This window comes from Prenolepis imparis, unplaced genomic scaffold (genome assembly GCF_030444845.1).
Source record: "Prenolepis imparis isolate NDT839.2.m4 unplaced genomic scaffold, iyPreImpa1.0 SCAF_8, whole genome shotgun sequence".
NCBI lineage: Eukaryota > Metazoa > Arthropoda > Insecta > Hymenoptera > Formicidae > Prenolepis > Prenolepis imparis.
Window position 1 is genome coordinate 18,422,922 of NW_028141166.1, and position 21,468 is coordinate 18,444,389.

Consider the following 21,468-nt stretch of genomic DNA (forward strand, 5'->3'; position numbering starts at 1 on the left):
AACGAATTCAACACATGTCGCGTGAATTGTGGAAACAGGTGTTTGAAAACGAATAATAATATAAATAAAGACTTACTTTGACATAATACTCGGCAATTATTGTCGAAGCGCGAGATAGCGGAAACGCGCGCGCGCGCGCGTGAAAAAAGAGCCATCCGCCGCGTAAAAATCAGGGTTCGGCATTTCGAAAACGTCAGTGGCGCGGGACGCTGACAATCGATTGTCTCGAGGGATCACTCGATTCTCCGACATGCCGCTAAGCTCGTAGCACACAGTTGACGCATAGGCAGCCGCGTATACTGATGGTGAATCAAAAGTTGGTCGTCGCTTAGCCGTCGTTTTCGCGAGATTCGCAGAATGCTGACCCGCTGTGATATTTTTCATCTCAAAGTACTTATACACGCGTGTCTCCTGGTGAGTGACGCGTTACACAATTGCCACGTCATTTGCGACTCTTTTTCTTAATCAATCGCGCGAGTGTGTGTGTGTGTGTGCGAAAATTTAAGTGTTTTTCCACCTTCGGCCTCGTATCGGCCCACGATTCGCGATTCCTTCCCGTCTCTTAATTCCCGTTATTATTTATCTAAACGCTTCGACCCGTTATCGGAATTTTTATCTCAATAGCCTCACGCCGCATAACCTATGCTGTAATCATTATTATTATTATTATTATTATTATAGCAACCTTTTTTCAAAAATACGATTATCAAAATGTCAGAAATTAGCGTTTCAATTAAAAAATCATGCCTGTTGCATGATTCATTGTAAACTATTAAATCAATTTCTTTATCTTACTTCCACGAATGATTGATAAAATATCTGTCTCTCCAAATATCTCATTTGTGCGATTATCTATTGCTACAATGTTTATCATTTATTAGTTAGTTCTTAAAAAATCAGTATCTGATATAAATTGAACTTTATAATAAAGCAAACATATGAATAATAGATATTTAATATTCCTGTATTTCTAGATTTATTTGCCAAACAATATAGCGGAAGAAGTAGGAGAAGGAGCAGTTCCACTCACCCATAAGAATATTGATACAACATTAGGTAAATTGTACATACATAATATGCAACAAACAATATTAAATACAAGCCAACATTGCATCTGTTTTTCAAACTATAAATTTTTTTTCACAGCTGAGAATGAACTTGTATTTATAAATTTCTATGCACAATGGTGTCGCTTCAGCAACTTGCTAGCCCCAATTTTTGATAAAGCAGCGGATAAGATTAGAGCAGAATTTCCAGAACCAGGGAGAATAGTAATGGCTAAAGTGGATTGTGACCAAGAAAGTATGTTTAAAGTGTTTTGAGAAAGGATATATTTATATAATTATGTGGATAATCAAGATTTAAATATTAATCTGTACATATATTAAAATTTAGATATTTTTTTTAATTAGTTGAAATATTACAAGATTATATGTTTCAGCATCTATCGCATCTAGGTTTCACATAAGCAAGTATCCAACATTAAAAGTAATGAGAAATGGACAGCCAACCAAGAGAGAATACAGAGGTCAACGATCGATTGAAGCATTCCAAGAATTTGTCAGGAAACAACTGGAAGATCCTATTAGAGAATTTTTTTATTTAAGAGAACTTAATGACCTTGATGATAAAAAGCGTATGATTATTGGATACTTTGATAGAAAAGATGTACCAGAATACGAATTATTCAGGAAAGTTGCCACTAATTTGAAGGACGATTGTCAGTTTCATGTTGGTTTTGGGTAAGATATATATATTTTTTAACATATATAAAACTATCGCATCATATATTGTTAGATGATCGCATCATATATTGTTAGATGATGCAAATATTTTCACTTTAAATTAATATGGATGCAAAAATTTCTTATTAGTAATAATATTATGTATAATATAATAATTATCACAATCTACTCTCATTTGACAAGCACATGCTCCAATGAAAACTGTGAAATTGGACAGCACTTTCATTTGCTGTAAGTAAAATGGTACATATAAGCTTATGGGCTTTCACTGTACTTTGGAAGTATTTATAAATTTTTTGATATTTTGTATAACATTTTGTACAATGTTGTATTTATTTTTATATTATATTAAAATGTTTGATTCCCTACAGCAAATTTCTCATAATAAATAATAATTTGATATTAAAAAAATTTTTTTAATGATCTACTTTAATTTTAGGATTTACTTTATTTCATTTGCTTAATTTATACTTGGTGCAAATTGAACGATTAAATTATATCCTATTTTTTCAAGTGTTTTCAGTTGTGTGAGTGAAATAATAAATATCGTCGCTAAATAAATATATCTATTAATTTTAAAATAATATGTCTAGGAATGCAAGTAATGCACTGCATCCTCTAGGAGAGCCTATTATTGTCTTCCGATCCGATAAAGCCCTGTCCAACGATGAGGATGAAACTTATGAAGGAAGCTTGAGCAATTATGATGAATTAAATGTGTGGGCACAGGAGAAATGCGTCCCACTTGTAAGAGAAATAACATTTGAAAATGCGGAAGAATTAACAGAAGAAGGACTGCCATTCCTTATTCTGTTCCATGCTCCCAATGATATAGAAAGCGTCAAACTGTACAAAGATATTGTAACTGGAACATTGATAAGCGAAAAACGTACGTTACATCATGCCCTTCTTATTTATGTTATTATTACTTTTCTTACAAGATTTTTTAAATTACATTCTTTTTTTTCCAGAAAATGTCAATTTCTTGACTGCTGATGGCCTGAAATTTGCGCATCCGTTGCATCATTTAGGAAAAAGCACAGAAGATCTGCCATTGATTGCAATAGATAGCTTTAGACACATGTACCTGTTTAAAGATTTCAATGACATTTTTGTGGAAGGAAAACTTAAAGCTTTTCTCCAAGACTTGTATTCTGGCAAACTTCATCGTGAATTTCATTATGGCCCTGACACGACTAATAATGATATACCACAAATTACTGGAAAACAGATAAAAACACCCACAACACCGCCAGAGTCTGCATTCAAGAAACTGGCACCAAGCAAAAATAGGTATACAATAGTTAAGGATGAACTGTAATGAGATTGAAGTATAGTGTGGTGCAGTGAGATTTTCGTAATTAATTTATATACAGTTACTAATAAATTAGAAAATGAAGCGCGACGATTTTCCAACATTCAATATAGATATGTTTTGTAATATATTTGTAACACGAGTCTTCTAAAATCTCAACGAATCCGTTTTTTCTTCTCTGCGACTTGTATACCTTCCATATTTTTATGGGATAGATTTCATGCTTTGATTTACTTGTTATTTAGTAAAAAAAATTTATATTTTCATATCTAAGATATGATATAGCTCATATAAAAAAAATCCTCATACATTGATGCGAAATCCATTGTCGATAAAATATAAATATAAAAGAATAAAATATTCTTTTTGTTGCCGAAAGTAGTTTTTTAAATGAAAGTAAAAAATTGTACATCTACCAGTGTCAATAATGTATCAGATTTTTGTATGTATATTATTATTATGAAGTAACCATGTAATTTAATGTCATTATTGTTGATTTATACAATTTCGATATAAATCTCAGATGTTTTTGTATATTTAGAGAAGTTTAATTTACATATCCCTTCTTTTAAACAGCTCTTGCACAATCAATATTATTGATGCAATATATATAATATCAATATAATAATATTGATATATCAGATTGTAAACAATAATAATAATAATAAATATCATTGTATAATAATATAGGTAGTGTGAGAACTATATTTTGTTAGAATTTAGCACAATATTATTATATGCAATTATAATATTTGATAATTTGAGAGATAAATGTGTTCGAAGATGTATACATGATAGTATATATATATACATATATATATGTATGCATGCGTACTATTATTTGGCACAATTGTTTCTGAATGAAGTGTACAAGAGAAAGGGAGAGAAAGTACTTTGTCTATCATGTGATTGAAATAGATTTTTGAAGAAGCAAAATCTCAACAATAAGGTACTTCTAGGATTATTTGTATGATCGATGATATTGTTTTGCCTGTTAATAAAGGATTTCTAAGTCATAAATTTTGTGTCCATTCATTATTGGCAATTCATCTATGCGCAATGACGTATCAAATACTAATGAAATATTAAAGACTCATCTTAGAAGTTTGCATATTTAAGAAAAAAAACAATTTTCGTATACTCATACGTTTTCTCAGCAAATAATAAAGTACTAAAATTAAAAGTAATAAGTTATGTATATATGTACAACATATGTTGTAGCTCTGCTCTGCTTTATTGTGCATTTCGAAAAACCATCTTTCTCTCTCACGAAAAGTGTGAGTAAAATCTATTGTAAAGCATACTGAAAATTATATGAAAATTTTGTTTTGCATATAGTGTCACAAAACAATGGGAAATAAAACACATACCTGATTCTGATTACTCTCTCGTCGTAGAATTTCTCTAAAGGATGGATAAAAGGGTTAGTTTTTCATCTTTGATAAATCGAGTTGTTTTAGTGTCTATTGATATTGATATAAATTACTGTATATTTATTTAATTTCAATTCATAATATCGATAAAAGAGACATAAGAGAAAAGAAGATTCTATTTCTGTTCTTCTGTTTTTATATCGATAGTTTGATTGTGTGTGTGTGTGTGTGTGTGTGTGTGTGTGTAATCGCTCTTTTGTTTCTTGCGAGTGTTTTTTTATTACACAAGATTACTTGCAAACAAAATGACAGTATAACGCTAAACGTTTGAGCCTTTTTTCGAGTTCACTGAAAATTCAATCCGAAAAAGGGCTGGATAAAAAGCTAATTTGAATAAAATTATTTTGCAGGTCTAGTTGTGTAAAAATATCTTATTTTTTCCAAGTGAATTTACTAGACTGTGATTACTTATAAGGAAATATATTATACTTTCACAGTGAATATTTAATAAACAGTAAGAAATAATAATGGGGAAAAAGTACAGCAATAAAAACTTGCCCCTTTCTGCTCACAGAAAATCCAGGAGAAGATTCTTCGCAAACCTAAGGTCAAATTTTTAAATAAAATTATTTTGCAATTATATGAGCGAATTTATCTCATAAAATATAATAATTGATACTAAATAAAATATAATATTTCATACTAAATTGTTGCCTAATAATTTATTACTTGATCAGGTTATTTTTTTTTTTTTTTTTAAGTACAAGAAAATATTTACTTTCTTTTAATCTTACAATTAGATTTATATTTTTATAATAATCCAAGTTAAAAAATAATACAATAAATTGAAAGTAATTATTAAAAATATACATGTATAATCTTTAATTTTTAGAAATAAAAAATTTTAATAGGCAAAGTGTTGATCTTATTTCTTTCAATGCTATGTAAAAAAAATTAAGGGAAAATATAAAATATAACTTATATCTGTTTTTATTACAGCTATGTCTAAGAATCTATTCATATTTTAATGTTTTTTTATTTTTTTCTTATAGATGGGAAGGGCAAAAAAAAGCACAAGCTAAGAATGCTCAGAATGCTGAGAATGTTGAGAATGCTCAGAATGCTGAGAATGTTGAGAATGCAGCTAATATTCAGCTATTCGTAACTAACTCTATATCTGATATAGATTCGAAAGTTGACAATGAAATCCTGCATTGTCTCAATCAAGTTACAGAAGAAAAATCTGACGATAATGAGGAACCAATAGAGGCATACGAAGAAGAAAGCATATGTAATGAAAATATTGAATATTGCAAGGATGAGGATAATTTAGTTATGGATAACAAGTGTGTTTTGGCTAACAAAGAAAGAGTAGAGGTATATGAAGAACACATAGAAGAATATGAAGAAGAAGGAAACACATACAATGAAAATATTGAAAATATTGAAAAGGATCTTCCAGATTTAATTATAGACAACAACTCTTTGTCAGATAGAATCAATAATATACCAAAGAATACACCTGAAGGTTATTGCATAGTGGATTTCTCTTTTATGTTTAGCGAGATCCAACGGACATTCCATGATCATGCACAGAAGGCAAAATGCCAGTTAGAGTATTGGCAACTTGTCAATTACGTCATCGCGGATTATTAACACAACTGTGTTTTAAATGTCAAATGTGTAATCACGAAGCAAATGTTTGGACAGAACCTAAGGATTCAGAAGAAAACATTAATGCAGTTGCTGCAACTGCATGTAACTAAACTATTTACAGCTATGAACATTAAATGTATGTCTGAGAAGACATATGTAAAAAATCGGGATAAGTTACTTCATAAAAAGACAATGTTGAAGAATACTAGAGCAGAATCTTCTTCAAACTAATTTGGGAGTATATTGCAAGTCAAAGTTACATTATAGCTAATATATAAGTAATTTTTCATTACAAATAAAATATGCATGTTTGTGAATCTTAGAATCTCTTAAGTCGATAAGTAACACTATAAATAACAGATTATAAAATATTATTTTCTTTCTGTTTGCAATGCAAATTATCACATTTTTATTTTAATTGTAGAGCAGAAAAATGTTATGCATATTAATAACACATTTTTGGATATCTTTTCTTTTATATATGAAAGCTGTTATAACTAAGCAGAAGGCTTCTAATAAATTTTAAGATTGTATTAGAGAATAAAGTAATATACAAAAGTTAATGAAAGTAACAAATTTTTTTTATATTATATTATAAAAGTTTCTGGCAGTTAATATGCTATTAAATTTATTTATTTATTTTCTGAAGATTATAATAGGAAACTGTATTTTATTGTATATTACTGTTTATATTTTATTACTGTAATTCATATCTGTGAGAGTCTTGTATATATAAGACTAATATTTTACTACATTACTATAAAGATATTTTGATATTAAATAGTATTAAGAGTTTGAATTAATTAAAACTGTTCAAGTGCAAGTTATGTACTTAATAATTAGTAATATTAGCATAAAAGTTGAAAATACTGTTAGAAAAAGATATATGTTTTTAAATGAAAATATAACATGATTGAAAATAAATAAAATATTTGTTTATACAAATTGTAATTATTAAAAAAGAATGGTATTATATCGATGATAAATAAACTATGTTTCTAATTCATTATTTACTCTAAATTAAGATTGTCTTTGTTAATTGTCTCAGTTAATCATAATTAAAATTATAGAGACAACTGCATTATGTGAACACTACATCGTAGGAAGTGAAAAACTTGGTAAAGAAATTTTATATATGTATGTCATTGTGAGTCAAATATTATAATATGTATCTATGCGCAAGAACTGACGAGTGCAAATACTAATGTAATGAGATATTAAAGGCTGCTAATCTTAGAAGTTTACATATAAAAAAAAATTCTGTGTACTCATATGTTTTCTCAGCAAATAAGGAGTTAACAATAAAATTAAAAGCAATAAGTTATGTTAGTTATGCATGTATTTATACATGCATATATGTAGAACATATATGTGTTGCTCTATTCCACCACACTCTTGTATTTCGAAAAACCATCTCTCTATCTCACAAAAAGTGTGAATAAAATGCTGAGTAAAGTATATTGGAAATACGAAATGGAAGTACGAAAATTCTGTTTTACATATAGTGTCGCATAAAACAATGGGAAATGAACAGCTGCCTTTTGACTTTCTTGTAGACTTTCTTTAAAGGAAGGATGGAAGAAAAGGTTAGTTTTTCTATCTTTAATAAATTGAGTTATTTTAATGTCTATTGATTTTTATTGATATATATAAATCACTATTATATATATATATTTATTTAATTTCATAATATCGATAAAAAAGAGAAAAGAAAATTTTATTTCTATTCTTTTTCTGTTTTTATATCGATGGCCTCGTGATTTGTCAAACGTCAAACGTCAAACGCGTCGATCTGTCTTTATTTCATATTATCATAAACATATTTTATTAAATCTACAAAAAAAGGTTGGATAAAAAACTAATTTGAATGAAATGATTTTATTTTATTATTGTTAGGTCCGATCGTGTATGTATAAACGTCTCGTTTCTTGCGAGTGAATTTATTAGACTGATTACTTGAAGAAAATACCTATATATATATTACTTTCACAGTGAATATTTAATAAACAGTAAAAAATAATAATGGGGAGTAAGTACAACGATAAACGTTTGCCCCTTTCTCGTCGCCGAAAATCCATGAAAAAAGGCTGGTTCAAAAGGTCTGTTAAATTTAAATAAAATTATTTTGCAGTCCAGTGATGAATTACATGAGCGATATATGTATATATATATATGTATATATTTATCGCTCATGTAATTCATCATGTATTAAAAATTAATACACATATAATCTTTAATTTTTAGAAATAAAAAATTGGAATAAGCAAAGTGTTGATATTTCTTTCCACACTATGTAAAATTAAAAGAAAATGTAAACTACAACTTATATTTGTTTTTATTACAGCGATGTCTAAACATTTACTCATATTTTAATGCTTTTTTATTTTTTCTCGTAGACGGCAAATGCTAAAGCTTTTAAATAAAACACAATCTGAGAATGCTCAGCATGCTGAGGATGCTGAAAATGCTGAAAATGCAACTAATATTCAGCTTTTCATTGCTGATGGAATCCTGCATGATTTCACTCAAGTTAAGGAAGAAAGAGCTGACGATTACGAGGAACCAATAGAGGCATACGAAGAAGAAAACATATGCAATGGAAGTATCGAATATTCCAAGGATGAGGATAATTTGGTTATGGATAACGAAGAAAAAGTAGAGATATATGAAGAATATATAGAAATATATGAAGAAGAAGGAAACACATATAATGAAAACATTAAAAAGTGCGAAGAGGAGGATTTAATTATAGACAACAAGGAGGATTTTATTATAGATAACAAGGAGGATTTAATTATAGACAACAACTGTTTGTCAAATAGAATCAATGATATACCAAAAAACATACCCGAAGGCCGTTACATAGTGGATATCTCTTTCATGTGGAACGAGATGCATCGGATATTCGATGATCATGCACAGAAAGCAGAATGCCAGTTCAAGTATTGGCAACTTGTCAATTTTCATCGTCGTGGATTATTAACACAACTGTGTTTTAAATGTCAAATATGCAAGCAGGAAGTAAGTCTTTGGACAGAACCTGGATTCGGAACTATGGATTCGGAAAAAGGTATTAATGCAGCTGCTGCAGCTGGATGTCTTGAAATAGGAATTGGTTATACAGATATGAAAAACCTACTAGCAGCTATGAACATTAAATATATGTCTGCGTCGACTTATGGCCAATATCGGAATAATTTAGGCATAAAAAGACAGTTCTGAAGAATATTAAAACAGAATCTTCTTGAAACTAATTTCAAAATATATTATGCAAGTCAAAGTAATGTTTAAGTAATTTTTCATTATAAATGAGATATGCGTATGTGTGAATGTTAGAATCTTAAGTGACTGACAAGCAATTATATGTAATAGATTATAAAAAATTATTTTCTTTCTGTTTGTCACACATTTGCATATAGTCAACTGTCAATTTTTTATTTTAATTGTGGAACAGATTCGCGTTATGTGTAATGTGTTAATAATATATTTATAATATTTATAATATTTTATAATATGAATATAATACATTTTTAGAGATATTTTCTTTTATATATGAAAACTATTACAATTAATTTTAAGCAAAAAGTTTCTAATAAATTTTGAGGTATTAGAGAGAATTAAAATGCGAATTGATGAAAGTAACGTGTAAAGTTTTATTTTATTATGATAAAAGTTTCTGACAGTTTATATGCCCTCTATTAAATTTATTTGTATCTGAAGATTATAATTGGAAACTGTGTTTATATTTTATTACTGTAGTATGTAAAATTCATATCTCTCTGTGAGTAATATACATATAAAATTAATATATATTTTACTACAAAGATTTTTGATATTAAATAGTATGAAAATTTTGCATTAATTAAAATTGTTCAAATATAAATTATGTAATTAATGAGTTATTTAATTAGTAATATTAGCATAAAAGTTGAAAGTATTGTTAGAAAAAGATATATATTTTTAAAAGAAAACATAACACGATTGGAAATAAAATATTTGTTTATAAACAATTGGAATTATTATTAAAAACAGAATGGTATTATATCGGTGACAAATAAACATTATATGCGCGTCTTACTCATTATTTACTCTAAATTAAGATTTTCTTTGTTAATCAGTTCAATACATTAAAATTATAGAGACAGCACTTAGTAAAGATTAAAAAATTTTGATATGTATGTGTCTTTGAGAATCAAATATTATATATACAAATCAAATATTTTCTTTATCAAAATAGATAAATCTCTTAGTCAAGATTTTTTCTAGGATAATCTATAATATTGGTAGTAAGAATCTTCTTTCCAATTTTTGTTTTTCAATAGGGGATGAAGATTCCATTCTATATGAAAATGATTAGTTTTTCAATCGCTTTCTTATTCTATATATGATCACGTGGCAAACGTATAATGAGAACAACAAAAGACTAAAGAAACTAGAGAAAAATTGATCTAAAAAACAGAAGTTTATATAGCACATATAACTATCTCATTCCAAAGAGCACAAGATGATTCTACAATCAAAGAATATTTGATTGAATATTATTCATATTGAATTAGGGAAAGACCTTCGAAGGATTACTTAAGGGAAAGCTAGTAAAGAGAAAACGAGGGGAATATTTCTATTATAAAATATAATAATAATACTAGAGAAGCCCCAAGAATAACATCAAGGATTGCGAAAGATCCAACAAAGATTACAAGAGCGAGTGTCTATTATAAAATGGCTGTATTTATAGGGGTAACTCGATACATATATTGCATTTCACCAGTACACAGTGTTCACCACTTTTTATATATGTCGTGTTTTAATATCATAGTATATAACGTTACACGTAACATGGTCGCGTACGTTTAACATCACATAACACACACACATACACGCACAAACAGACATACGGTACTCTTTTCTGAATCCCTATCCTTTTTAACTTTTTCTCCTGACTTTAGGATGAAACGCGAGTACGGAGTATCCATCTGAAAAATCATGATCTCACAGTTAAAAAACATATTTAAAAAAATAATTGAACACTCTTGTTCACGTTCGTTGAATGAAAATGATAAAACGAATTTGTTCGCACTATTCTTACTTATTTAGAACAATTTTGTGTTTCTCAGAATTTCTCGATTTTAATCGTATTAAAATATCATATCGTATATTCTTTCTTGTGTGTGTACATTATTTCACCTCCTACATTATTTCTTTGATTATACTCGTATAATTCGTATTTTTTGAATGAGCTCCGACAGCCAGTCTTCATCGCTTAACTATTTTACTTTACTACCAGTATTGGTTTTTCTTTTTTTTTAATTAAATTTTGATCATTCTAAAACAAATTTCAAGTTTTAGAAATCATCGAGTGCATTTGCGTAAGATATATATTTTATGTGTGTATTATATATTCGTCATTATAATTTATAATTATAAAGTATTTTTATTGAATAAATTTCCTCAACAAATTATTGCAAAAAATAAATTATTAAAACAGTTATATATGTTAAATTTGAAACTCATCATCATATGTATCAACTGTATATCTCCCAAAATTATAATATCTATCATTGTGCACAGTAATAGATATTATTTTCTCATTCTATCTTTTTAATACACTGAATCCGTAATCTCTACGGACAGCCCTTCATTTTTCATCAATAATTAACAAATTGACTCCCTATAATAATATAACTGTGCAGAAATACACACATTAACATTCAAACAGTCGCAATAAATTTAGTTTACCCTATTATTTATTAGTCATATCGGGACAGCAGTAACATATAACACAATCGAATCGAAAAAAATTCTGAATAAAATAAATTTGATAAAAATCACTTAATTGTTAAAAAAAAAACTAAAATTGTACCAAAAACGCGCAACTGCTTAAATGTTAAGTGCAAACGCTTCGAAGATTTGCGACAATGCAAAGTTCCAATACGAATAATTGTTTGGAAAAAGTCACTCGCGATCTGTGGAAAACATGTTGTATAATTCGCGCGATATAATAACTTTAATAATACGCGACTCACAGTACCTATTTCGTGTATGTATGTGCACGAAATGAACAACAATATGCGTATGCATTCCATTGCCAAATAATATGCTCGTACACGCATTAATTATCTATCGTCGTAAAAAGATCGCGTTTAGGCCTGCTTGTCGCTTGAGAAATACGTTTCGCCATACAAAACGCAAAAAACTATATGATATTTAGATATTTAGACTCTAGAAAAATAACACGTTATGGACATTCCTCGTTGCGATAATTAGTCATTATACGACAACGTTATCTCGTTAGCCTTTCTTCGATTTTTTTTTTCTGAAAATATACCTATTTCGTTCACAGCACGACATTAGCTCCCCCGTGTTAACGTATTCGCTTTTATTGTACCTTTTTCTCTCTTCACCCTTTATTCTTCTCTTTAAATACACGTACCGATTATAATCTCTAAACATATAACACACCTTGACATGTATTCTTAATTTGCTGCCTCTTCTTGTCTCTCTCTGGACATAATTATTTCCAGTGGAAAAAAACACAACTGCTGAATTACTTGTAGAATTATCTCTAGCTGAAAACACAATCGATTTTACAGGAAAAAGAGAGCTAAAATAATACTGCGACGAATGATTTCTCGAGATTTTCCAAATTCCTTTTTACCAGAAATATCATTTGAGACAATTAATTAATTATAAAAGTTATAAATTACTTAAATAATTAATTAATTAAGTAATTATATGTATATGTATATAATTCTGTGAAAGACAAGTAGCAGTTGAGATTTTTTTCCATCGGAGTTGCAAGAAATGCGACGCCTCTATCGAGATTCGATTTCGAGACGTTTTTTTCTCATTGTTAGCTATAGATTGATTATAGAAATACACGTACACATTCTCGTCCAGTAACACGGCTTGTACTTGCCATAACGTTTAACAGAGTTAATGAAAGACATTTTCTTATTACACCTAGAGAGTTTGAACATCGTCGTATTTCCTGGCCGCAGGTTTTGTGATACAACACGATTATTGCCTGCTCGTGATTCCCTAATTTAACATTATTTCGCGTGGCGTTTTTTTTTAGGCGTAAATCAAAAGAAGTTTCAATATGCGAGTAAAGGAAAAAAAAAGACAAGAATGCGATACAAATATAATTATAAAGAATCGCGCTTGTCTTTCTCTCGAAAGTTATGTAATCTGTAATAATTGAAAACGTAATGAAAAATGCGTGTTTCACGATTCACGAAAGTAAAAGTGTGAAAAGGAAAATCTACTCGGAAAATAATAATTATAATCGACGCAAGCGGAGGGAAATATGACGCAACTTCTCAAACGACACCTACGAGGATGTAGCGTTTAAAAATGTTGCATGCCAAACATACAATCTCCCACAATTTGCCTACACAATCACACCTTCTATAAATCGTAAGAAAGCGATGTCGGACCGGTTATAGTACGACGAAAAATCGCATAATCCTTATAATGAACGGAAGATCGTGCCGCTCGAAAGCGACAGCCCTCGCAATTGTTACAACTTAGTTACACTTACTTAACAGTTATCGTTTAATTATATTCGTACGTCTAAGATATATAATCAGGATCTCTCTTTCTTCATGTATCTATCAATGTATGTATATATATAATTTGATTATTACGTGTTTGCGATACTTTAACGTGTAATTGATATTATAAGCTAGCTGATAAATTACACCCTTGTGCCTGCTTGCTATATATGCTTAGGCGAACTTTGAACATCCTCAAAGCGATTCTAAGCGCATCGAAGTCGCTCGTTTTTTTTTATTTTTTTATTTTTTTAATAGATTGCGTTTGAAATATCGATTTAAAATCGGAACAAATTCCGAAGGCTCGCAAAGCACTATAAAAGTGAGTAAATCAAATTCATACGATCTTGTTTTAACAGATCGGAAAATAACAGTGCTGCTTCATGAGCATACATGTTCGTAAAGAGATGGAAATAAATTTGCAAAGTGCGCAATGTTATATTATATAAATTGATCAGAAAACATTTATCAAGTTTTAAGTTAGGATCAAGCTTAAGGGAATATATATAACGTTTTTAAATTATTTAGTATTTTTATATATTCGCTTTTTCTATATTTTTATATAATATATATATATATATATATATTCTCTAGTTCTTTCTCTCTCTCAATAACAACGAATAAATATAAATATATATAATTTTTAATCTATAATTTTTAATAATTTTTTAAATAGATTTATTTAAATAATTTTATAAGTGTGTTTTAACATGAGTTATATAAGATACTTCTATTTTCAACGAAGAAAGTCGAATAATTTCTTTCGCGAAAATTTCTTTGTCCCTTAAGCTAGCCCTATGTTGTCAATAACAAAAATAACAAGTAGAGCCAATGAATCGATTCGCTCTGCTAGTCGATGCCGCTACGATATCGCCGAAATGAGACGTGAAATTTCGTCCAAACGTCGCGTCGGACGAAGCGAAATACGTCAATAACTTTGGTGATCGAGTAACGTTATATAAAGAAGTCTCGAGATTTCTACGATTCCTACAATTTTCATCTATAACTGCTGCGTCGGGTAGTTTGTCGGTTCTCTTGCTCAATGTCTTGCTCGCAGACAGCGATCGACGATAAAAGCGAGTAGAATATTAACGGAGAAGATAGTTCTCGATTAAGTATACGTCAGAGAAGGAAGACTCACGTATCTTATACTTTTGGAGGGCAACACTAAAACGTACAGGGTGTCCTAAGGGATATAACGAAAATACGCATACTCCACGATAGAGATTCCGCGTTTGTCTTTCTGTTTTTGCAAGAATGCGTTTTAAAATTCCGTTTCCAAGACATCCTGTACGTAGGCGGTACTTATTAACGGCAGGCCTGCGAACAATCGATAACGTTTGTCGCATCCGAGCTTCCAGCTCGCAAAACAATTTGATAGAATATATATATGCAATTTGTATTATGCGTGTATATAGTAGTATAATACAATGTAACATATATAGGGTGTGTCCCAAGCATCTTACACTTTTCGCAATAAATCTCAAGTATGTTATTTGTCGTCGGAGACTCGCTCACTTTTTCAGGTATCGCAATCTTATAATTGATATTAAATATTTGTCGATAAAAAATATACTTAGCTTTCGCATTAAAATTTTATCCAAGTCCGTACAAAAATTAAAATTGATTAAAGAAAAATAAATTTTATCATTTTTTCTCCTATATGTAAATATCTCATCTTTTGATTTTTTTGAAAATTCATGACTTTTCATGATCTTTTCAGTTCGATCTTTAGTAAAAGAAAAAGTGCGCGACTTTCGATACACCCCATACAAAATGTAATATAACGCATTGCAACGCAATGATGATTCGTATTACGCTGCACAGCAGGATTTTTGGCGTAAGGAGTAATCTATAAAAATATCTCTGTTTTTGTGGAGCAAAAGTGACAATATAATAATAAATATCTCTCGAATCTTCGCCGAGAAGTCAATTCTCGCGTTGAACAGAATTAATGTAACCGCAAAGGGGAACGGGACGGGAAAGATAGAGAGAGAATTCTTATTCCCTCTTTGTTTCCGAGCGAAGAGCTTGAACTGCTAACTCTTAGAGAGATGTGTGATAGAAATAGTTTATACACCACGTAATAATAACAATTGGCATTGTGTAACTGACAATATAAGGATTATCATCAGTTTTTATATATCTGTAAAGTGATAACAACACAACAACGCAACAACTGTTTCTCTCTTACTTGCCAATATGCTAAATATTCACCGATTTTTTTTTATCCCTGAAAGAGTTAGAGTCCCTATCGTCTTAACATAAAGTATGTTTAATATTAATTAAGGTCTAAAAAACCATACGCTGCATTTTGAGCGTACAGACACGATTCTCGTGATAACGTGCTATCATGTCATCGAACGATCCATTCTTCTTATCATTATGCATATGGTATAGAAACTCACTGCATGCTTACGTCAACTGTTTTTTTTGTACTTATACCTGCGTCACAGTTTCGATATTACAAAAAAAAGGAAGAAAAATTAGGCAAATAGAAAAGTTCTGCCCAACTTCGAATTTAAATTTTCAGATATCTACGATTGTCTTTAATGAAATATCATGGAATTTTTCTTAAACAAATTTTCTTCAATCTATATTAGTTTGATTAATTTCTATTTTTAAAGAGAAGTGGAAAACTTTTCTTTCCTTTATATAAAAGAACAGTTTCTTACAGATTATTAAATTCTAAACTTGTTCTTAAGATCCAAAATAACTCTATTCTTTGTTTATTGTTATTTCGCATCAACTAATCGCTTCTTCTGTCTCTCGCGTCAACCATCACGGATACCATTATATTCACAAATAAGAACTATTAGCAGTAACCTTGTTTAAAAGGGAGAGATGCAGAACAAACAATACTAAATCTAAGTGCGTAACGCTGCGACAACAGATTAGCGATACGTGCCGTCGACGTGCGGCACCTTATCATTGTCGAAGAGATTATATATAGATATACATATCATTCTTTCGTGATATATACTTAATATAATGTTAATAATGTAATGTTAATTTTTTTGGAAGGGGCGGACCAGCGTGTGTATATATATATATATATATATCTGCTCTTCTTCGGTGAATTCTCTCATTGTCAGTTAAACCATTAGAAATATTGTCGTTAGGACGTTATACATTGCTATTTGTGACGTATTTATCAAGCCGCTTAGCTTTCTCTCCCTTATCTATCGCCGTTCGCCGTGCTCTGATTCGCTCGCGCTTCGCTAACTTATCCAGGTCGCGGTGTTTCGAGTCGCTCGCATATATCGTGTTGATCGAGAGCACGAGAGAAGCGTTAAATACGGACGCCGAACGAGTAGCATTAAAATCGATCATCTCGAGCATCGGTGAGTTGAAAAAGCATAATTAACATATAGCGTCATCGTGGAACGGTGTGCTTATTCGTTAAGGGGAAAGAAAGACACCGGGCGGGGTGGGACATCTCGCTTTGAGAGAATATAAGCGTTAAAAAAATATATTATTGTCAAAAACACAACTATCTCTTCGCTTGTGTGTATGTGTGTTTTTTTGAAGCGCCTCCGTGATGCATGTTTATATAGTGCGCTTTATTCGGTGTACTTTATCGCGTCTGAGGTCGCGAACGAATTTTCGACGTCGGTTACATAGGTACTGTTTCTCCTTTAGCGTACTTGATGAATTGGTAATGCACCGTTGGGAGAAGACTGCCATAGAGAAATCAAATGGTTCAAGCTTTCCGGAAGCGGTGTCTTATATATTTCTTCGAACTGATTAAAAATATGTAGATGTATCTGTTAGGAATTATCAAAAGTAATATCTTCATTGTTAAAGTTATTAGTTTACTCTCTATATTGTTTACTGAAACTTCTCTTGCAAATGAAGTTAGTGTATTATAAAGCGCCGAAAATGAGCGTCTTTATCAATGAGCGTCATGGCAGTATTCTATCGGAGGTGCGACATGAGCTGAAAATAATAAAAGTCAAATTTTAAAGAAATTTTCAAGACAGGTACATTATGTCGATTCGTTATTTTCATCGAATCTATGTATATCTTTTACCTAAATGGATCGTACTTCAAGATTTGACTTGGATTATTTTCGCAATAAGACTGTCCACTCTGGTTTTATTCGAAAAATCAATCGCTCTATCAAAGATCACAGCTTTCGCCTGCGAAAGTAATGTGCGATGCGTTGATTATGCGTCTTATGTACAAGTAATTATTTAGCGGACCCAAAATCAAGGTCCCAGGACATTCTCTCGACGACTCTGAACTCTCATCGCTATTGTCATCCCATTCCGAGATGAAAGTCCGGATTAGTAATCTGGTAAACTCGTCGTCACAAACGTCAATTAATCAGATTAATCAGATTATAGAGAGCAACAGAATTTATTGTCTATCTCTGTGCACTTGCAAATTACCGTTTTGTGCGACGAGCGTTTCTGAAGCCTCAAGTTGTCTCTCGCATTTCGCTCATACTTGGAAAGAAAAATGATCGAATTGCTCGGATCTCGAAACACGCGCGATTTCACCCAATATCTTACATAAAAGATTTTTCTCTCCTTATTTTCATCTCATCTTTCATAGCGCATAAACGTACAGTCAATCGGGAGTCAAATGGTTTTCCAACAACTTTACGATACGATATTCAAATTCAATACGATATTCATATACAAATGGTTTGAAAAAAATTACAAATATAAATAAAAAATAAAATTACGAGCCAAATGCAGATTAATGTGCGAGAAAGTCACGCTGAAATATGAGATGAGAAATGTTTCGTGGATTTTTTATCAAACTTAAAAAAACGTCACGAATTTATATTTTCGTTGAGCATATTAATGTACGTTTCATTATGTTATGACACGGTGTTATTTAATGATATTTGAATATAAGTAACAATTTAAGATAATTATTGTAACACTTTTCTCCTATAAAATTTTTTAGCATAAATTTTCATCGTCATATTTTGCTAATATTTTTCATTTTTACCTTTATAAAAAGCGAATTAAATGAATTGTAATTGTATAACATTGCAGTTAAATTGTAAAAATAACCAATGTAAAAATCCTACTACAGTTTATCTTAGTTTTTTAAATGTATGTATATGAATACACACATTTTTTTTCTATCTAAAACCTAATTTTATATAAATGTTCATTAAATTATGCACAAGGTAAACATATTGCAAAAAGAATCATGTACGATGTATACGAACGAGCAATAAAAGATTCATACGTAATAAACTGTCGTATATCACGCGTACGAGAAATGAAACAGAATTACTCCGATTGATAGTACGCAGAAGATGCGCTCTCACGCGCTATTATACATATATATATTATAATCTCGTTACTTCGATCTCTCTCCGTCAAATCCTCGCGACTCTCACGCTATCCCAATCCGCGTGTCTTTTTAACTTCCACTTCGTGCCGGGGACTTACGCGCGCGTGATGCGTGCATTCTTGCGTGCGTGCGTGTGTGTATGTATATATATATATATGGAGCGCGGGTGACGGAGAGAGGACTTATGTACAATGTATTAAATATACGTGTATATATAGGAATATGTATATATAATTTTACCTACAACGTATTCTCTCTACGTGTTTTTTTTCTCGTGGTAGCAACACATCATCACGTATAGTATATGTATACATTAATCCACACGTGTACAGCTCCGCCGTTTTACTCTCGTGCGGTCGCTTCTTCTTTTACATCTGTCATTATAGTCGCTAAGTCTACCGTCTATATGTCGCATATGTGTGCTAACGCGCAGGATTCGTGATGGCTTTTTTTCTTACAACACGTCTCTCTCTCTCTCTCTCTCTCTCTCTCTCTCTCTCTCTCTCTCTCTCTCTCTCTCTCTCTCTCTCTCTCTCTCTCTCTCTCTCTCTCTCTCTCTCTCTCTCTCTCTCTCTATGTAAAGGTATATCGCGTGTGACATAATGCGTGCATACACGCTTCTGGATCGGGGCTGTCGACGTTGCGGCGGGCATTACTGATTGTGTAACAGCGGAAACACGTTTTCATTGCCACATCGTCACTTTCGTTCTTTCACCTCGTGGCAAATCCTCCTTCTTATCCGTCACGAATGCAGAGTGAAGGAACGAACGCTCGCGTTAATCACCCTGGTTGAATTGTTCCCGTAGAGTTTCTTTCTCTCTTTATACATATATCAAAAACCCCATACTCCTTGACTATAGATGCCTGTGAATAATCATGGCAACTATAGTCACTGAAGATGTAACTAGCAATTGTCAGAATTGTCGCGGTATTAATTCGATTTAATATATCACCGGTGGATCTACGGATAAATCCGGATGATTTGTTAAATTATTCTCTCCTTGCAATAACTCATCTCAATAATCAAGGACACTTTCGGACACTTTCTCGAACCTCGTGCACAGATAGTGAATGATATTCCTTCACGAGATTATCGTAATAATTTGTTTAAATACAATTAGCTCAACTTTCGAAGCACTTTTTCAACCAGGGCACTCGTCACCGATTACAGAAAGATTCGCGCGGCATCACGATAATCGACGGGAACATATACACGCTACGTGTCAAAGCGGGAAGAGTTAATTATTCGGCATGTTGTCGACGTATCCGCTCTAAAATCACTAAGGATCGAAGAAACGATGATTAAATGAGAGAGCGACATATGTGTGTGTATGTGTGTATCACTACACTTTGGATTACGCACGTCTGCGTGTAATACAAGCGGTAAAAACACTCGAAGTACGAAGTATCTTTCATGAGCGTCGCGTTTCAAGGAAACGTGCAACGCAAAACGGATATTGTATAATAATAATATGTATAATATATATGTACTATGTAAACATATCGTGTATATATACTAATTGCAAGTATATTCCGGGACTTTCTCGCGAGAGCGTTCAAGGGGGCGTGGAAAGCTAGTTATAATTCCTAAAATCGCTTCGTAAAGTGGGAGATAAAGATTAGGGGTACGTAAAAGTCTAGACGAAGCTCGGTTGATTGTTCCGGGTGGTGGCAGTCGCTTCTCTCCCCCTGCCTCCCTCTTTCCCTCCCCCTTTCCCCCCTCGTCTTCTCATTTTGACATAACTCCTTTATTTACCGTGTACTAATACGTGTGTATTATGTGCCTACAGTTCAAGTACTCCGTCTAAGATTAGTCCGAAGGAGCGCGAGGTGTGTCCGTGTGTGTTTAGATAATGCGTGTGTGCAATTCGCGGAAGTAAGTCTCTCCTCCTCCTTGATTTTCCGGTCAAAGCCAAAGGCGATATAATATTCGCGATATAGTAATTTATTTACGCGCGTAGCATCTCCCGAGTATATATCCAAAAGCTTTCAAGTTTTCCCATTTGCGCTACTTACGCTCGAAACTATCGACGCACTCTTATCTCTCAAAGCTGGTATATGTCGTAAAATCAGTGCGCCTTCTCTCTCGAAGTTCTCTCCTCATCTTCCGCGATTTCACGGCGTCGCACATCGCGGTTGACGCTCGATCGGCAGGATCGAGTTCGTTGACTTTTCTCTCCCCGGCACCTTGGATTTTTTCGCAGCTTTACGAGGCGTGAAACAACCTCTCGTCACGATCCCGAGAAGTCGAGGAACTTGGGCGGCGGATCCGTTTATCCCTCTTCCGTCGGAGATCCTTCGGTACTTTTGGTATCTCTGTGCGAGCCTACCCTCCTTCGATCTCCGAACTAATTTTTCGACGTTAGGATCGTCACGAATTCTAAAACATATGTTTGTATGTCATATATGTTCGTGGTTGATAGAGGCTGAGATGTTGAGATCGATCCGGAGATAAATAGAACGATCGATCGGCAAGCAATCGCTTTATAAACATTTCACCAGCTCCA

General features: G+C 31.8%; 4 protein-coding genes across 12 annotated transcripts in view; 3 read left to right on the forward strand and 1 right to left on the reverse strand.

Moving 5' to 3' along the window:
- Nucleotides 1-102: 102 nt before the first annotated feature.
- Nucleotides 103-3,624, forward strand: Erp44 (Endoplasmic reticulum protein 44). 2 transcript variants are annotated; one of them, XM_083043871.1, is made up of 7 exons: nucleotides 103-414; nucleotides 975-1,056; nucleotides 1,147-1,302; nucleotides 1,442-1,742; nucleotides 1,929-1,976; nucleotides 2,339-2,634; nucleotides 2,717-3,624. In XM_083043871.1, the coding sequence occupies exons 1-7, from the start codon at nucleotides 358-360 to the stop codon at nucleotides 3,064-3,066; spliced, it is 1,290 nt and encodes a 429-aa protein (XP_082899997.1). In that variant the 5' UTR covers nucleotides 103-357; the 3' UTR covers nucleotides 3,067-3,624. The 2 variants fall into 2 exon arrangements, with proteins under 2 accessions (XP_082899997.1, XP_082899998.1); XM_083043872.1 differs by lacking the exon at nucleotides 1,929-1,976 and having other exon boundaries at nucleotides 107-414; nucleotides 2,717-3,617.
- A 696-nt stretch (nucleotides 3,625-4,320) lies between these two features.
- Nucleotides 4,321-6,794, forward strand: LOC145939524 (uncharacterized). 2 transcript variants are annotated; one of them, XM_083043873.1, is made up of 4 exons: nucleotides 4,321-4,337; nucleotides 4,399-4,483; nucleotides 4,844-5,040; nucleotides 5,486-6,793. In XM_083043873.1, exons 3-4 carry the CDS (start codon nucleotides 4,961-4,963, stop codon nucleotides 6,087-6,089), a joined length of 684 nt encoding a protein of 227 aa, XP_082899999.1. In that variant the 5' UTR covers nucleotides 4,321-4,337; nucleotides 4,399-4,483; nucleotides 4,844-4,960; the 3' UTR covers nucleotides 6,090-6,793. The 2 variants fall into 2 exon arrangements, with proteins under 2 accessions (XP_082899999.1, XP_082900000.1); XM_083043874.1 differs by lacking the exons at nucleotides 4,321-4,337; nucleotides 4,399-4,483 and adding an exon at nucleotides 4,542-4,843 and having other exon boundaries at nucleotides 4,931-5,040; nucleotides 5,486-6,794.
- A 649-nt stretch (nucleotides 6,795-7,443) lies between these two features.
- LOC145939756 (uncharacterized) lies at nucleotides 7,444-10,106 on the forward strand. 3 transcript variants are annotated; one of them, XM_083044334.1, is made up of 3 exons: nucleotides 7,444-7,675; nucleotides 7,986-8,188; nucleotides 8,486-10,105. In XM_083044334.1, exons 2-3 carry the CDS (start codon nucleotides 8,112-8,114, stop codon nucleotides 9,309-9,311), a joined length of 903 nt encoding a protein of 300 aa, XP_082900460.1. In that variant the 5' UTR covers nucleotides 7,444-7,675; nucleotides 7,986-8,111; the 3' UTR covers nucleotides 9,312-10,105. The 3 variants fall into 3 exon arrangements, with proteins under 3 accessions (XP_082900460.1, XP_082900461.1, XP_082900462.1); XM_083044335.1 differs by having other exon boundaries at nucleotides 8,082-8,188; XM_083044336.1 differs by lacking the exon at nucleotides 7,444-7,675 and having other exon boundaries at nucleotides 7,703-7,995; nucleotides 8,082-8,188; nucleotides 8,486-10,106.
- Nucleotides 10,107-11,277: 1,171 nt separating this feature from the next.
- The window catches only part of LOC145940005 (neo-calmodulin), a 55,463-nt gene continuing 45,272 nt past the window's right edge, over nucleotides 11,278-21,468 (reverse strand). For all 5 annotated transcript variants that reach the window (XM_083044751.1, XM_083044753.1, XM_083044750.1 and 2 more), the window contains one exon: nucleotides 11,278-21,341. In XM_083044751.1, the coding sequence (XP_082900877.1) occupies nucleotides 21,310-21,341 (32 nt within the window). In that variant the 3' untranslated portion in view covers nucleotides 11,278-21,309. The remainder of the gene's footprint in view (nucleotides 21,342-21,468) is intronic.

Coding starts and splice junctions, on each gene's coding strand:
- Erp44 (XM_083043871.1), top strand. CDS start 358: ATGCTGACCCGCTGTGATATTTTTCATCTCAAAGTACTTATACACGCG. Junction 1,303..1,441: donor AGTGGATTGTGACCAAGAAA/GTATGTTTAAAG, acceptor TATATGTTTCAG/CATCTATCGCATCTAGGTTT. Junction 1,743..1,928: donor CAGTTTCATGTTGGTTTTGG/GTAAGATATATA, acceptor TCATTTGACAAG/CACATGCTCCAATGAAAACT.
- LOC145939524 (XM_083043873.1), top strand. CDS start 4,961: ATGGGGAAAAAGTACAGCAATAAAAACTTGCCCCTTTCTGCTCACAGA. Junction 5,041..5,485: donor AGATTCTTCGCAAACCTAAG/GTCAAATTTTTA, acceptor TTTTTCTTATAG/ATGGGAAGGGCAAAAAAAAG.
- LOC145939756 (XM_083044334.1), top strand. CDS start 8,112: ATGGGGAGTAAGTACAACGATAAACGTTTGCCCCTTTCTCGTCGCCGA. Junction 8,189..8,485: donor AAAAAAGGCTGGTTCAAAAG/GTCTGTTAAATT, acceptor TTTTTCTCGTAG/ACGGCAAATGCTAAAGCTTT.